The sequence below is a fragment of the Peromyscus eremicus genome, chromosome 15 (assembly GCF_949786415.1).
Source record: "Peromyscus eremicus chromosome 15, PerEre_H2_v1, whole genome shotgun sequence".
NCBI lineage: Eukaryota > Metazoa > Chordata > Mammalia > Rodentia > Cricetidae > Peromyscus > Peromyscus eremicus.
The window spans coordinates 20,983,906-21,001,121 of NC_081431.1; the positions used below are offsets into that span (position 1 = coordinate 20,983,906).

Genomic DNA, 17,216 nt, shown 5'->3' on the forward strand with positions numbered 1-17,216 from the left:
ATCTATCTATCTATCATCTATCTATCTATCTATCTATCTATCTATCTATCTATCTATCTTCTTTCTTTCTCCCTCCCTCCCTTCCCCTCCCTCCTTCCCTCATTTCTTTCTTTCTTTCTTTCTTTCTTTCTTTCTTTCTTTCTTTCTTTCTTTCTTTCTTTCTTTCTAGAAGGTTAAAAGAGTTAAGAATATCAATCAATTCAAGAGCTGGAGAGATGAGTCAGCTATTAAAAGCTAGACTCACAGCCAAAACAGCAAGAATAGCAGTTTGAGGTGGAAAGAATTGGAAACAGTTATAGATGAAAAATGGGGAGGGGGACATTTTGTGATGGCCATCTTGAAAATGTGAATATTTTGATACTATACTGTAGCTCTTTTTAAATGTGAATATATTAGTATTAGATTATATTAACAGGTTATATTAATTAGATTATATTAACACAATTAGAATATATTCAATAAATGATGGATAGTTTCTCTGAATTATTAATTCTAAGGTATATACATTTTGGTTTTCAAAATAAAAGGCTTTGATACTGCACAGTCACACTCTAAGCACTTGGGAGGCTGAGTTAAGAAGATTGACATGAGTTTGAGACCAACCACTGTTGCATGGTGAGTCTCTGTCTCACATAAACCAAAACCCAAAAAATAACTAATAAAGCTTAAATTTTAAAAAGAGAAGCCTTTGGGAGTATTTGATATGAAATATTAAAATGTTAGAGCTTGTACAGGGCATGTTACAAATTATGTTTTTAGATAAAAGGCTGATAATTTGAGACATTTGGCCTTCAGAATTTAAATCTTTTCCTGCAAATCTAAGTCTTCCTTTATGATCTCACATAGAAGTGATTCATCTCCACACAGAGCTCTTAGCAAAGTCTCTGCATGTAAGGCTGTGAAACAGACTCAAAGTCATCAGAACATTACTGTTCTGTGAAGGCTTTCTCCATAGTTGCCCAAATGCACATTAACTAAAGAGCACACATAGAACTTGTTAATTTCTTTATTCACAAAACCCAATAAAGATAGCTTAAAAGGATGTCCCTAAATGTGGAACTGTTCTGTTAATAGGCATTTAAAATCCTTCTTTTTCAGAATTTTGTGTTTTGGACCTGTAGCCAATTCAAGATAAATGACTATTAATTTTTTCATATTAATGGAACATTGATGCTTGATAGAATCTTTAGAAAAAATATTTACACCCTGTAAAGACTCACACCTATAAGGAAAGGTCTCTCACTGTGATGTTTTCTATGCAGTCAGCACACAGGTTCAGCTCTGAATTCTGCTTTCATCCCTGTTTGGCTCCATGACTTGAGACAAGTCAGATCTTGTTTTCTCATACTAAAACTAACAGAAGTATCCACATTTCTCTAACCCAGGAGATGGGTTCTAATTTCACAGGTGAAAACACCACATTCTTAAGGGAAGTTTCCAATGATAGGGATGACACAATTGACCCATTTTGCTTTTTCTTTACCTGAGTAGCAGCCAGTGTGTCTCCAGAATCCCCCCGGCTGACCGTAGCATCTTTTTCGCTCAGCCAGGCTTCCTCTTCCTCTGCGTTCTCCATGAACTGCAGATACTGAAGAGACTCTTCCAACTGTGCCCCTCTGTGACAAGGCAGTTAGCCCAACAGGAGTAGGAAGGAACAGGTCAACTGTGGAGCTACAGCAGGTTTCCCCACTTCAGAAAACCACTAGTTCTCAGGACAGTCACAGCTTAACTGGGCAAGAACACACTCTACATGCCTATTGGTCAGTGGTGCTGATCCTCCGTGATGCAGAAGACACTAGTGCCCTCGAAGTTTATTTTACAATAGCATTGAAACTTTGATAAATGAAGGAAATCCCACCCAAACAAAAGTCTCAGTGCAGTAGACACACCATAGTGAGGCAGTGGCTCCCTGAGTCAAGGACTATCTTTCCTCTTATCTGGTGAAAGTACTGCAAATCCAGAAAAGATCCTTGTTTTTAAAAAATATTTATTTTTTAAAATTTATATGCATGTGTGTATGCCTGAGTGCTAACTCTGGGCTAGTGATCCAAAGTGCTATAAGAAAGCAGGCTGAGCAACCATGGGGAGCAAACTAGTAAGCAGCACCCCTCTATGGCTTCTGAATCAGCTCCTGCCTCCAGGTTCCTGTGCTGCTTGAGTTCCTGCTTTTACTTCCCTTAGTGATAGAACGTGATGTGGAATTGTACACCGAAATAAACTCTGCACTCCAAGTTGCTTTGTTTTATGACAACAATAGAAATATTAACTAAGACAGTATGAAGGTACACGATGTGTATACCAGTGCCTGTGGAGGACAGTAGACAGCACTAGATCCCTGGGAACTGGAATTACAGATGGTTGTCAAGCATCCAATTATGGATGCTGGGAATTGAGCTTGGGTTGTCTGCAAGAGCATCAAGTGTTCTTAACTGCTGAGCCATCTCTCCAGCTCTGATAAATTCCTCTTATTCCCCAGAAAGAACTGTCTGCTTCCGTAGTCACCAGAGGGAAGGTTCATGAAGAACTTGGTTTTTGAGTGGGAACTAATAAACTAGATTAGGGTCTGTAGGCCATGTTGAGCTGCAACATAAGCATCCTTCAAACAGTCTAGTTCTTCAAACACAGGAACCGTACTGGGATTTCTATTGTCCAACTCACCTGGTCTTGGCCAACTCTTTGAGCTTTTCCCAATGCTGAACAAACTGAGTCAGCCGCTCCTGGATCTCCTCTTTCCCTACAGCAGCCTTGTCTTTCAGGCTCTCTGCTGTATCCAGCACATTCTGAAGAACACATATTCCACATTCTATCATTCTATAATCTCCTCCTCTCAGTCAGTTATAATTCATGGCAAGAGATCTAGTCTTTCCTAACATCAGATTACCTATGTGCTCCTGGGACTTGAGGTGGTCCCGGGATCCTGGGAATATGAAGAAAGCTATAGCAATATCTTCCATGCTAAGCTTTCCCAAATATTTTGACAAACATCCTGGAAACCCAGTAGGCTACTCCTTTTATTCTGCCTTATGGGTTATTCACAATCACAGGGGGACTGTACTGCCAGTTCAGAACCAGAGTTATCTTTTCCAGGCATCTCAACCCACATCCCAATTGTCAATGACTGTCCATCAATGTCAGAATTAATCATTCTAGGAAAGATCTTGGCATCCTGTTTAGAACCTCCTATTCTGAGGACACAAAATACACACAAGAGAAGAATTCCCATGATCTAAATGAGGTATAGCTATGTCTGAACACTGCTTTTGCATTTTACTGTATTGATTTATCTATGATGTGAAAAACTGCGTTTAGGTGATTTCTATCCCTTTTTGGTCTGGCATTCAATTCCTACCTGGACAGCAGGTTCATGGGCCACCAGCTCTCCCTCTAGGCGTTTGTGTTTCTTCAGTAAGTTCTGAACACTCTGAAGGTCCCTCCCATAGTCTTTCGAGCTCACGCGTAACAACTTCTCCCTGAGAACCAGGAAGAAAATGGAAAAATTAGAGGTTAGATGTATCTGAGATCAACCCAGAGGAATAGCTTTCTAAGTGTATGTGTGGTGAAAGCTGGGAGATTCTGATGAACTCTACGACTGTGGTGGCAAGTTTTATGTCCACTTGAAACAAACTGGAGTCATTGGGAAGAGAGACTCTCAATTGAGAAGATGCTCCTACAGCACTGGCCCATGGACAAGCCTTTGGTGCATTTTCCTGATTGCTGACTGATATAGAAAGGTCCAGTTCTCTGTGGGCTATGAAGAACGAGCAGCACACGCTCATTGTCTCTGCCATCAGCTCCTGCCACCAGATTCCCGACCTGTTTGAGTTCCTGCCCTGCCTTCCTTTGGTGAAGGACAGTGCGGTTGAACCGTGAGCTGAAATAAACCTCTTCCTCCCCAAGTTGCTTTAGGTCAGGGTGTTTTATCAAAGTAATAGAAACCTTTACTGATCCAGGAACCAACACCAAAAAGATAAGCAGTGGAAGAGAATTTCAGAAAACTTGATTTATATCAACAGAATTAAAATAACATAGCAACATCCACCATGAATATAGCTGTAACAGCCTTCCCATTGGTACTCTAGAACATATATTAATGTTCCCTTCTTTAAAACTATAAAAATTATATTACTTTCATTATTTTTGTATATTAATATCAATAACAATATCTGGGAATATAGCTTAGTGGTGGAGAACTTGCCTTGTTTGTACAAAGTCTTGAGTTTGATCTTTATCACTACAAACTACATGAAATGTTTGAACACCAAAAGGTTATAGTATTTTTTGACTACTAAAAGGTCCAACTTGACACTGTATAAACCATGATTTAGCTAATTTATTTGTTACTTGTAAGAATCTGCAGATTGGCAGATGAGAAACCAAGTAACTATGAAGCAGGCAAAAAATATTGATTTGTTAAGAATTTCTCGGCCTATTTAAAAGGATGGGATCAGCAGTAAAACTGTGACAGATAATGTGATTGCTTAGTGTCATGTATTATGTAACATGGAGAAGTGGCTCAGTGGTTAACGGCACTTGCTGTTCTTGCAGAGAACTGGTTCCTAGCTCTCACATCAGGAGGCTTAACAACCACCTGCATCTCTAGCTCTAGGGAATCCTATGTTCTCTTCTGGCCTCCATGGCACTTGCATGTAAGTACACATACACACAGACATACTCTCATGCACATATATAAAAACAAATGAATCTTAAAAGGAAATGATAATGGCAATGTTGTGGTCTTCTGTATAAGCTGCAAAGGGTCAGCTATTTGTGCCCTACAATCCAATGTACTATTTAAAACAAATGTGTATGGTGTCTGAATTTTATTCCCAGAGTATGGATGAACTGCTCCTCCTATCTCCCTCTGCACTTGATTTCCTGCCTGCATCGACTGAAGATGAAAAGTGAAACCAATGTTTACTTTCAGTTAAGGCAGAGGTTTAAAAGTATTATCAACATGCAAATCAATTACATAAAATGAGTCTGTTTGGTGGGTTCTCCAGTGAGGTGGTGATACATACTCTATCCAGGCTTCCTCATCATCCAGGTCTTGGAAGAACTGGAACAAGGCATAGGTCTCTTTCAGTTTTTCATGGTGTGCAGCTGCCAAGCTCCGGACATTTTTGAAGCGCTCATTGACACCATTCATTTTCTCTTCTATCTGGTCAATGTTGAAAGTTCCACTGGAGATCAGCTCCTCAGCCAGATTATTCAGATCTTTGAGAGGGTCCTAGAAAACCCAGCATGCTTACTGAATGGAGTATGGTGTTATACATACCTAGACTTCAGTGGTTCTACTTCCTTGACTAGGTTCAATAGACTGCTTTTGAAGACACTGAATTGATATACATGATTAAGTGTTTCACACAAATGTGGTTGGGTAAAAGATACATCAGCAATATAGATATCATGCCTATATTACTCCAGATCACATGTATTCCTTGTTAACCTAACCCTCCTCCTATGTTCTCTCCTGCTTTCACCAACTAGAATAATAACTTGTCCCACACACGACTGTCTTCATAGTGCTGCAATTGATAGTTACTAACCAACTGATCAAAACACTCAGCAGTACCCTGTTTTGTAGTTTTCTTGGGCTGAGCATACAACACATCCACGGCCTTTTATGCATGTGCTCAATCTAGAGCAGCCCAATAATTATGTAGTTGGAACTATTACAAAATCCTGACACATCAAAACCAGAGAGCCTTTGGCTTTTTGACCTTTTAACGTATATCTTTATTATTAAATAAAACTAATTTTATATAATTATCTGGTGTGTAATTGATAGTTAATCCTGTCAGAATTTTGGTACTGCCCCAGGTTAGGCTGCAAATGGAATCCTCCACAGGACTTACATATGTACTTATGTGCTTCAAACAATTGCATTCTCCCATTTGGTTTTATTTCTTTTCTTTCCTTTATAAAGTCAACTTTTCTTTCAAAGACCAGCTCAACTTTGTAGTTTCAGAAAGCAGTAAATTTATGCACCAGTAAAATGATAAATAGAGATAACTTTCAAGATCCACTTCCCAGAGTCTTAGATCCTATGCTTTAGTGCTAATCGATAATGACTGTCACAATGGCTCTGCAGCCCATGGATTTGACCTGGCTAAAATGGTCAGTGACCTCAAGGCTGTCATCTCAAGTATTCTCCTAAGATAGGAGGTCAGAATTCTTTCCACCTTGTCCAGAGGAGTGAGATTCCACCACATGTTACCTCTCGAGCCAACATCTCTGCCTCCAAGAGCTGATGCTTCTTGAGTAGGTTTCCTGCTGAGGTTAAGTCTCTGGCCTGATCTTTCATGGCCAACAAGCCTTCCGCCTGGGAATAGAGAAACACGAAGGAAAGATTTTAGGAAAAAACTGCATTTAAGGCACATAAGATTTAGCAATCTACATTATCAGATATTTCCCAAGAAGGGTCAAGGAAACAATTCAAATATAAATTAAGTTACTTAACAGGTATTTATTAAGTTCTAATGTTTACATCATTCTCAGGTACAATTACCTCTGAAAGCCAGAACTCAAAGTCCCGGATGCTGGTGTTGAACCTTTGCTGGCGACTGGCCTCATTGAGTTTCTGCCCTTTGTCAATTGTTCTCTCGAGGAGATAATCCCAGTTTTCCTTTAGCTTGTCCAGTTGCTCCTAGCTCCAAGAGAGTGAGAACTCATTACAGTCTTTGGAATCATGGGCCCTGTAAGAACTTGAAGGAATATTGTGGGGAGGGTCTTGCTATAAATGAAATAGTGATATGTGAATGTCATACATTCCAAACTAGTCATGTTGAATTTGGGAAAACAGCAGGTGAGGTGAAAGGAAAAGTCTGAAAACCAGGATGCTGAGCTGTGTTAAGTGACTGGTGTCTGAATGCCAAAAGGTTCTTGGCAGAAAAGATAAAAAATGTCAAATAGACAAGGTTAAGCCAGAAGCCTCATTGGAATTCCAGGAAGTATGACTATATTTCTATTTCTACTGAAAGAGTGGAGGACTTCTCTTCACATGCCTCTGGAAGCCAAACTTATCTAAGCACAAACTTTACCTTCATGTTCTCTTCATCACCATCACACGCTCTCCGCTCAATCAGGGAGTTCCCAAGTTTGATGACATCGTCCACCTGTTCTGCACGACCATTGACTTCTTTTTCAAAGGCCTGATGTTTCAGATATTTCCTCTGAAGGCAAAGAAAAAAAAACTACATCAGTTGCTCATCTAGAGAAGCATTATTAGAGTCTTATCTAGAGAAGCATAATTAGACTAATGGAACAAAACAACTATCTCCCTCCAAACCCCCATATTCCCGGCAAAACAACAACAAAACTAAACCAACCACCATAGGAAGTGTTGAGTATCAGGGTGATCCTTCAACCAACAGTGAGAGTGGTGAATTTTTTCAAGATTTCTGTATTGAACTTGCCTGAATGTTAGTGGGATCTTTGTAAGATTCATCACAGGCTGTGGGCAGCATCTCATTGATCCATTCCTCTAGATCTTCAAGGTCACGATAGAATTGCTTCAGGTCAGCATAGTCCCCAAGCTTTCCCAGTTCAACAAGCAGCTGTTCTTTGAGAGCTTTCCATCTAAAGGATGAGGTCAGATCATTTTCCACCCAGGAAGCCTTTGCTTCGATGCCACATACATAATATTTTCCATCTTCCAACCTGACCCTTGGCCTTTCATAGACTCTCACTTTTTCATACATACAACAGTGTTTAAGTAACCTATGAATTGTCTTCCACGCTTTTCATTCTATAAGTCTAGAACAGGAAGTCTCCTAAGAAATACACATCAAGAGGACAAGAATTTAAAAGTATCTCTTTATCATGATGCTGATGCAGAGAGGGGACTTTGCAGGCCTGACCTGTCTAGCACACGCTGGAGGCGAGCAGCAATCTCTTCTTTGGCATAGTGGTCATCATCTATGAGCCTTGTAGCAACTTGCTGTAGGTCATCAATCTTCCCTTCCTGGGGAAAAGGAAATGGCTAGTGATTAGGTCTTTGATATAATGCCAGGCTCCACCCTAAAGATAAACTCTGTGTGTGTGTGTGTGTGTGTGTGTGTGTGTGTGTGTGTGTGTGTGTGTGTCTGTCTGTCTATCTGTCTGTCTGTCTGTCTGTCTGTCAGTTTCTTCAGATGACAGTATCAGCATCAAAAAGTAAACTCCTGGCACACAGAGAAACATCTACTCTGCTGGGATAGTACAAACTTCCCTATAGAACAAACTTTCCTTGTGGCTGTTGTGAAGATGAATCCTGCGTTGTGTAAGATGCTGAAATAGAGTAACATGAAGTCACATAGAGTCCTAAAGACTGGTTTGGAATAATGGAGGCCTTCATGTGAGAAAGTCAAATGTTCATATGTAGTTTGTTAACCTCCCCTTCCTGCCCCATCATTCCCATAAGAAGCAAAGGTGACTTGGGGATTAATAGCCTACGGCTTCTGAGAGTAATGCCATCCACCCACACAGGGTACATTCGTTCTAACTATTCCGTTTTATTTTTTGATTAGTTTATCAAGTATCAAATTTCCCTATGACCACTTTATACATGTTTAGTTTTGGTTGACCCTTATCCCCATCCCTTTCTCTCTCCCATATCCCTGTACCTTCTCCATATCTTTAAGGCTTTACACACAGACACACACACACACACACACACACACACACACACACACACACACACACGTATTACTGCTTCATTTCACATCACATGTGATCTACATGTGCTTAAGGAATCTTTCTTCCTCTCCAATAGACAACTTTCTATCCATGTTCACTTCCACACAAATGCACACGTACAAAAGTTAGAATCAAGGGTCCTCATATGAGAAAGGACATTTGTGTTAGATAGGGCTGATAAATTCCCACTCCTCCCTGGGGATTTGTGTACAGTTATGTGGGTGAAGGAGAGTTATCTGTTTCTGTGGTGTAGCCACTGGTGAGGGGCTCTTCTTCCTGCAAACAAAATTATACCATGTTCCAGTCAACGAAATTTATGGGCCATTAAAAATGAAAAGGCAAAAGGTATGGAAGTAGAATTAATCAGGGCTAGTTGAGAGGAAGAGGATGATAAGGGCTGGAGTGGGAGGAAGACAAGGACAGGTAACAGGAGATGAATATGTTTAAAACACTGTGTACATACATGGAAGTATCATAAGGAAACTCACTAGTATATATAATTAACATGCTAATAAAACAATGCGTAAAGAGAAGCAAGTGGAAATTAAAATGCCTTAAAAATCAGAAAACCTATTCTCATGTGGTCTTCATTTACCATGGTCTCCTATTCCTTGTTCTCCCTCTCTGTTGTTGATCCAGCTGGGATCTCCCACTCACCCAAGCTCTCTTTCCCTCGACCCTCGCCCTTCACTACCCCCACTCATGTCCAGGCTGTTCATGTAGATCTCATTCCGGCAGTGGCACCGGGTCCTGTACTCATTGCATGAGTCGGCTGTTTGAAACCTGGGGCCTATGCAGGGTCCCTTGGCCTGGGAGGAGGGGACTGGACCTACCTGGACTGAGTCCACCAGGTTGATCTCAGTCTGTGGGGAAGGCTTTGCCCTGGAGGAGATTGGAATGGGGGGCGGGCTGGGGGGAAGGTGAGGGGGGCGGGAGGGGGGAGAACAAGGGAATCTGTGGCTGATATGTAGAACTGAATTGTATTGCAAAACAAAAATTAAAAAAAAAAAATCAGAAAACCAGGCAAGAGTATAGAGTATCTGTGATTACTACTAATAGTTTGTCATGGTCCAGCCACAGCCTTGGTTCCCTGAGACTGGAAAGGGATGTCAGTGTGAAGTGGCCCCAAAACAGCTTGACCACACAGCTGCCATGACAGGCTTAGGGGCCCAGACACAGCTTCTATGACAGGCTTACTGGTAGATAATACCCAGATACAGAAAATGCCATAAGCTGACACCACCCAGGGATCCACCCAGGGATGAGGAAGTACCTAACATCCCAAACATTCCAACCATTAGATAAAGTGCCAGATGTCCCTGAGTCTAGTACACATCTATTTTTGTTTTACAGATACCTCTAGACAATTGTCAGTCAATCAGGGTCCTGAACCCTGGAAATCCCCTCCTCCCAACCTCTGCTACGATAAAAAACCTACCCTGCCTGGGCTCAGGGCTCTCCACTCTCACCACTGTATGGGACAGACAGACCAAGACCCAGAGCTTGAAAATAAAGGCTCTTTGCTTTTATATTCGGGAATTGGTCTCCATGGTGGTCTTTTGGCGGCCCCCGAGATCTAGACATAACATCAGCAGAAAAAGAACTGTGTCTGACCACCAGATGAATTTCACACAAATGACTGGCCCCGAATAGCTTGAGTTGTGTTTATTTATACTTTAAAAACAAGCATGTTTTCTCCAGCCTCCAGGATTAACCTCTGGTTAAAAACAAATACATTTTTTTACCCAAACTTATACATCAAAACAACTTTTAAACCAAAAACAATGCTCAGCATTTTGTTAGCTTGGCTGAATATTAAGCCAGGCATATCCTGTCCTTACAAAGCTAAAAGGTGATAAACTTAGGCACACATTCTGAAGAACAATGTCATTCAAAACTTAATAAAGCATATTTACAGAAATAGGGATGATCTGTTGTAAACTTCTTGCATACAGTTAGCTTGTATTTCGTTAACTGTTCTCTTACCCTACAAAAGGGTCCTGCATGCCTAAGTGTCTCTATAAGAAACCTGAGAAGCATCAGTTCCCAAAGAATTTTAGAAAATACTGGAGAAAAAAATGGGGTTTCCAGGAATGATTACATCTGTCACATGTGTGACTGACAAAGTGAAACTAAAAGCATCCAAGAGAATCATCAATATCATGAGAGAAAAGAGAGTGTGTAGGCCATGTGTTCCTAGCAGTATTCTGTGCTGTTTCAAGGTCCACTGGTCTTGGCCAAGTGAGAGACCATCTCCAAGGGCCTTGCCTCATGGAGATCCATTGGACAAGTGTTTATATGCTGATCTGAAACTAGGCCATGTGGCTCCCAAAAGTAGTTGTAATTGGAATTTTTATAATTATTTTTACCTGGGTATTGATTGCTTTGTCCAAATCATCCCGTTTCTTCATCAAAGTTTGCAGACTGTTTAAGTGGTCCCTGTCGTCTGACCTCAGGGAATTCTCACGTGCCACCATCCAGCTCTCAACCTGTTCACAGTTCCCTCGGAACAACTGTAGTGGGGGTGAGTAGGTGAAATCAGAGGCATACATGTGGTTATTCTACATGGGCCAAGGAAATGATCTTATTCCTCTTCAGTGGTTATGACACAAAGCATCTTGCCAGGGCTGTTGTAGTCTCTCATGAAGCATTCTTTTAATGAATCTTAAGTATACTGTCACTTTACTTTTTGCTTCAAACATACCTTATGTGTTTTATACACCATAGTCAATGTAGTAAATGTGAGGATGCTTCCTCTATATGGTACATCTAGGAGCTACTGACTGGCATTCTCTCCTTCTCTTCCCCCTCTCTCTATTAAAATTTGAGACAGAGTATTAGATAGTCTAGGATGGCATCAAACTCAGTATGTAGCTGAAGATAACCATGAACTACTGATCTAAGTTCTGAGATTTTCTATGTGTCTAACTTTCAGCTGGTTATCAGTCAAATATTATCTGTAGATGTGTCTGATATTTCTATACAATTTCCTCAAACTTTGTGATCATGCCTTCCTCTTTATCTTCAAAGCATTCATTCATTCAATTTTATTAGTAAACATCTCCTATATTACAATGATCTGTACTTCTTGTGTAAAGAAACTCTAATGATATTTGTAGTACTATGACCTGCACACAGCAGTTCTTAATGAAAACTAATCCTTCAGCTAATTACTTAATAGTAAGTAAAGATAATCATCCCATTCATGTACAAGACTGACTACCATATTTTTCCTCTCTCTTTTGAAAAAGCTTTTAGTTTTAAAATTTCATTTATTTATTTTTATTATTATTAGTAGTAGTAAGTCTGTGTGTATATGAGAGAGAGGTTGCGTGTGTGGCAGGGGTAAGGGGGTTTCCATGGTGTGCATGTGAAAATCAGTGGACAACTTAGTGGTGTCAACTCTCCCCTCTACATGTGTTCCTGACTATAACTCATGTCATCAGGCTTGTTCAGCAAATACCTTTACCCACTGAGCCATTTCATAGACACTGGTTTGTCTCTTTTAACAGGAACAAGAACACAGAGCATAAGGATACTCAGTCTAAAAAACGGAGTACAGTATAAAACAATCAAGAGGTACTGGTGTTTAAAGCTCACAGAGCTTAACACAGTGGATGCCCACAAATCAACATATAAAACCATTCTAAAGGAACTGAGGCAAAAACCTCAACTATCCAGAAGATGCTGTACCTGAAGTTCTAAGCACTGGTCCAGCATCTTCTTGCGGTTTTCCCAACCCTTTTCCAACTCGTCTCTCTTTAATTTAATATCCCAAAGCGTGTTTTCAATTTCATAGCTGTTACGGTGGTCTCTGTCTATAAGTTCCTTGCCAAAGTCCTGTAAAGCCTGGAAGGAGGGGTCTTCTGCCTTCATGTCATCATGATGCTCCTGTGGAGAAAGTAGGAAAGGTGCTGGTTGAAGACCGTAGGAACTTTTGAAGTGAGAAGAGAGTTTTATATTCATGGTTAGTAGCTGTACCTGGTGTCGCTCCAGCAAGATCTCTGTGCCAGTTAAGTCCTCAGCCAGCTCCGGTGATGATATTATGCCACCAACGGCTTTGATCCAACTCTCTAGATCACTGTAGAAGTAAATATATTAGGATCAATCATGGCTATCCTTATTCTTCTCTGCCTCCAGCAGAAAGAAAATCCATACCCCAAACTTCTCTCCTGGCAACACCTAGTATATAATATGTACTATATAGAAGCTTTCTTAATTGGCCTGTTTACTTCACATTCCTTAAAGCAACAGTATTTTAGGGCTTTGAGCATTAAACCTGGTTTTTCTGTGCCTTACTGGAGATGACACTTGGACATTGTCTTCATAACCCAGCAGTGAATAACATGTGTACCCAGGCTATTCGTAGGGTCTCTACACAGGGCAATGTGTAGAAACTGTCCATCATGCCTGTTGAATGCCAGCCTTTTGAGCTTTACCTGGCCTTGCTGAGGAAGAGGAAGAATTTATGGGCCTCATTCAGACTCTCCTTTCGATCATTTGTAAGACTTTGCAGGGTATCCCAGGCCTCATTCAGCTCTGTTTTCTGCTTCTGCAGGTCCTCAGTGGCATCCGGGTGGGACTCACAGAGACGCTCAGCTGTCTCCCCCAATGTGGTCACCTGGATAAACAGAAGTATTCTGATAACCACGTGGTATTTCTCTGAATTGGTAAAAATTGCCTTTGCTGTTTTTTTTTTCTTTTTTAAAGAATTTATAGGGAAGAGGAGATGAGTGACCCTGCTCCTCAGCAGTACTTCAATTCTGCAACCCCCTGGGCCTTAATTCTTCATGTGAAGATATTCTTTGTGCTCTGGATGATGATGCCAAGCTATAGGTTGCCTCCAATGTATTTGGAAAATTTCCTTCTTCTCTTTTCAGCTTTGAGGTGGGAATAATCTTATTTAATTATTGACTGAGGAAACACTTCCCAATATCTAGACATAGTCTGACTTTACTGGCTATGAGTATTAATTTTCTCCTAGGCATTTGTTTCCTCAGTTGGCTACAAGTCTATTCACTTGACATTCTCTAAGGAGGCAAAGGAATACAAACTATTCATTTAGACAGTAAAAGTTCAATAGAGTTTTTCCTATGTTGATGGACATGGAAGCATGATAATTTAATTTTTTTTTTCCAGAGGGAGAGTGTACAAAAATTAGTATAATGCAAGATTTAAAAAGTGAATAAGAATAATGGGTTTGGCAAGAGAATCAAAGAAAGGCACACTGACTGTTACAGGCATAAACTTGGAGAAAGTATTGAGAAAGATTGAAAACACATTTCTCACCTTTTCTCCCAGGGGGATGATGTCTCTTTCAAAGACCTCATGCTGCCTCTGGAGGGTCTGGACACTGAGCAGGTCAGAACCAAGGTCAGCAGCATTAAGAGCCCGACATTTCTTGTCAATCTGTTCCTTGATATCATCTGCTTCTCTGGAACACGAAAGAGTAAAGAATATAGGAGTAATAATGTGCCATAGAAGGCTGGCTCACAAGGAGGCTACTACCACCATCACCTTCAACATCATTCTCATCCTTTGTGATATACTAGCATTTAGGCTGCTTTGATCTAGAAGCACAGATATTGTTATTATTTCCATTCTATGTATCAGAAAACAGGAGTTTAAATATTTCTCAAGATGCTATCATTGTCAGATGGTGGAGCTCAAGTTTGAACCTGGTACACTAACTGCAGAACCACTTCATTAAACAGTACATTTCACATCTTTGCAATGTAAGCTATTCTAAATAGCCAGACCCATCCATGTCTCTGTTCTCTCTTTGCATCCTCAAAACCACATTCATTTGCAGGAAATTATTCAGTTTCTCTTTTGTTTGCATCATTATTTACTTTTAAGTGGTGTGTGTGTGTGTGTGTGTTTCTTAGTATAGATGTGAATTTGAGAATGAAGCATTAAAAAGATTGTGAGAGTAGATTAAGAGTGGTTGATATCACTGGAAAACCTGCTCCTTTTCAAAGGGAAATGGTGGAGCAGTGGATTTGAGGGAGAAGGGAGGTGGGAGGGCCTGGGAGGGGATGAGGGAGGGGAGGCTGTGGTCAGGATGCATTGTATGAGAGAATAAATTTTATATATATATTATGTATATATATTATATATATATATATATACATAATATATATATATATATATATGAGGTATGATATCTGCTGCCGTTTACCTTCTGTTTCTAGTTCAAGAGCAAAATGACCTAAGCCCGATTTATACTCCAAACTTGATTCTCTGTTATAGAATCATATCTAAATTTCAAAGTATGTGCTATGCCTAATTGAATATTGAACTTGGTTATCTTGGAGTATCCAGTGTGTCAGGCAAGGAAAATCTGCTGAAAAATTAAAAAATCCTGTCTGTTAGTAAACTGTCTCTTTTTGAGGAAGAGGGCTATATACTATCTTTTTTTCTCCACAGTGACTAGACTTAAGGGCCCAGTGAGGGGGCTGCAGTGGAGCAGCACCATTCAGGCATTAAGGTGCTTACCGGTGAAACATCTCAACAGCATGGGCACTGCTTAGCAGCTGATGCTGTTCATCGGCCAGCCTCTTCAAGGAATGCCAGCGGGTGTTCAACTCCTTAAAGAAATAGACATACGGATTTAGTCAGAGAGCTAGTTCAGACAGCTTCATGTTGGCATGTCACCTCCTGCTTTCCTGGTAGCTCTTCAGAACATATATAGCTCTGCTTCTCTCTTGCATAGTTTTAAGACAGTGCCACAGAGGAACGGATTTGCTTTCATCCCAACTGATGTTATATGTAGGACCATCAGCCCTAGGGCAAGTATAAATGCCTATTGTCACAAAGGGCACATTAGAACCTCTAAAAATGAGTTAAAAGCATTGACTTGGTAGTTGGATGTTAGCTCATTTATTTAGGTAAAAAATAGCTTTCTGCACTTTGAATTCAAAAGCAGAAGTAGCCTTACAATGCCTTGCTTGCTTTCTGTAGGGGATAAGTACACTGTTTTTATATCTCTTCCTTCTATGTTCAATTTCAGGAAAACTACCATAAGAAAGAGGAAGTGAAGTCATCCTTACTGGTTTATAAAAACCAAGACTGCAAGACTAGTCTTTACAATAAATCCTCATCAAATTTATAATAGAACTGCAGGTCAAAATACAATGCAGGTGAAGAACCCCACCCCTATCTCTACAAATGATGAAAGAGACACTTAAATTCTCCTTCATTTATGCTTGTCAAAACCAGTCACTTCTAGTAAACTTTCTTGACTAGCCTCTTCCTGTGGTGGTATTGTGTTCCCCAAAATATTGTGTACCCTAATAAACTTATCTGGGGTCAGACAACAGAACAGCCACTAGATATAGAGGCCAGAAAATGGTGGTACACATGCCTTTAATCCTATCACTTGGGAGGCAGAAATCCATCTGGATCTCTGTGAGTTTAAAGCCACACTGGAAACAGCCAGGCATGGTGACTTATGCCTTTAATCCCAAGAAGTGAGCCTTTAATCCCAGGAAGTGAGGGCAAAAAGCAGAAAGGTATATAAGGCGTGAGGACCAGGAACTAGCCTGGTTAAGCTTTTAGGCTTCTAGGAGCAGTTTAGCTGAGATTCATTCTGGATGAGGACTCAGAGGCTTCCAGTCTGAGTAAACAGGATCAGCTGAGGAATTGGCTTGGTGAGGTGAGGTGGCTGTGGCTTGTTCTGCTTCTCTGATCTTCCAGCGTTCACCCCAGTACCCGGCTCCAGGTTTGTTTTTATTAATAAGAACTGTTAAGATCCGTGCTACATCTCCCCACCACCACCAGTCTCTTGTGTGTGCGGTCTTTGCTTTCTTGCATCTGAGCACTGAAATTTTAGTATGTGGTTGGCAGTAAGAGGTAGGTGAGTACAGGTCCCTTTTTACAGATTTCAGGCTAGTTAAACTGTATATCGTTTAAAACTTCAATACAAAATATCTAATTTGGGGTAAGGTCATAAGATAGGAATTTCATGATCCATTTGTTAGAACCCAGTAATATAAGTTGAAAGGATATTTGGAGATTGTTTTACACAGTCACCAAGGTACTTTCAAATTCTGCAGTTTTTTACAAAGAACACATAGATAGGGTTAAGTCAAGACTAAATCCAACTTTCCTGATGCCCAGTGCAATATCTTCTAAACTTCATTTTTTGGTGTGTGTGTGTGTGTGTGTGTGTGTGTGTGTGTGTGTGTGTGTGTGAGATGTGTTTTCGCATGTGTGCATGTGAGTATACATGTGCACATGTATATGCATAGATGTGCATCTGCAGGCCACAGGTTGATGTTGGGTGTCTTCTTCAGTTACTTCCCACCTTATTTTTTGAGACAGGGTCTCCCAGTGAACTCAGAGCTCATCAATTTGACTAGACAAGCAGCTCTGGAGACTCCCCCTGTGTCCACCCACCCTCTCCTAGTGTTGGGACTAAAACCATGCTCTTTGGTGTTTGGTTGTCAAATGTGTTCTGGAAATCCAAAATTAGGTCTTCATGATTTGTTCAATAAGTCCTTTACCAATGGAACATCTCTGTCGTTACTAAGCATCTT

The 17,216-nt window shown here is 40.5% G+C and overlaps 1 protein-coding gene across 2 annotated transcripts in view; it reads right to left on the minus strand.

Annotated features, from left to right (window-relative positions):
- Positions 1-17,216, minus strand: part of Spta1 (spectrin alpha, erythrocytic 1) — a 72,714-nt gene that overhangs the window by 20,796 nt on the left and 34,702 nt on the right. For both annotated transcript variants that reach the window (XM_059280309.1, XM_059280311.1), the window contains exons 25-39: positions 15,175-15,266; positions 13,966-14,110; positions 13,116-13,297; positions 12,658-12,757; positions 12,370-12,567; positions 11,046-11,189; positions 7,860-7,963; positions 7,416-7,578; positions 7,041-7,172; positions 6,509-6,646; positions 6,218-6,322; positions 5,019-5,227; positions 3,350-3,470; positions 2,659-2,780; positions 1,484-1,616 (exon numbers count right to left, since the gene is read on the minus strand). In XM_059280309.1, the coding sequence (XP_059136292.1) occupies positions 1,484-1,616; positions 2,659-2,780; positions 3,350-3,470; positions 5,019-5,227; positions 6,218-6,322; positions 6,509-6,646; positions 7,041-7,172; positions 7,416-7,578; positions 7,860-7,963; positions 11,046-11,189; positions 12,370-12,567; positions 12,658-12,757; positions 13,116-13,297; positions 13,966-14,110; positions 15,175-15,266 (2,088 nt within the window). The remainder of the gene's footprint in view (positions 1-1,483; positions 1,617-2,658; positions 2,781-3,349; positions 3,471-5,018; positions 5,228-6,217; positions 6,323-6,508; positions 6,647-7,040; positions 7,173-7,415; positions 7,579-7,859; positions 7,964-11,045; positions 11,190-12,369; positions 12,568-12,657; positions 12,758-13,115; positions 13,298-13,965; positions 14,111-15,174; positions 15,267-17,216) is intronic.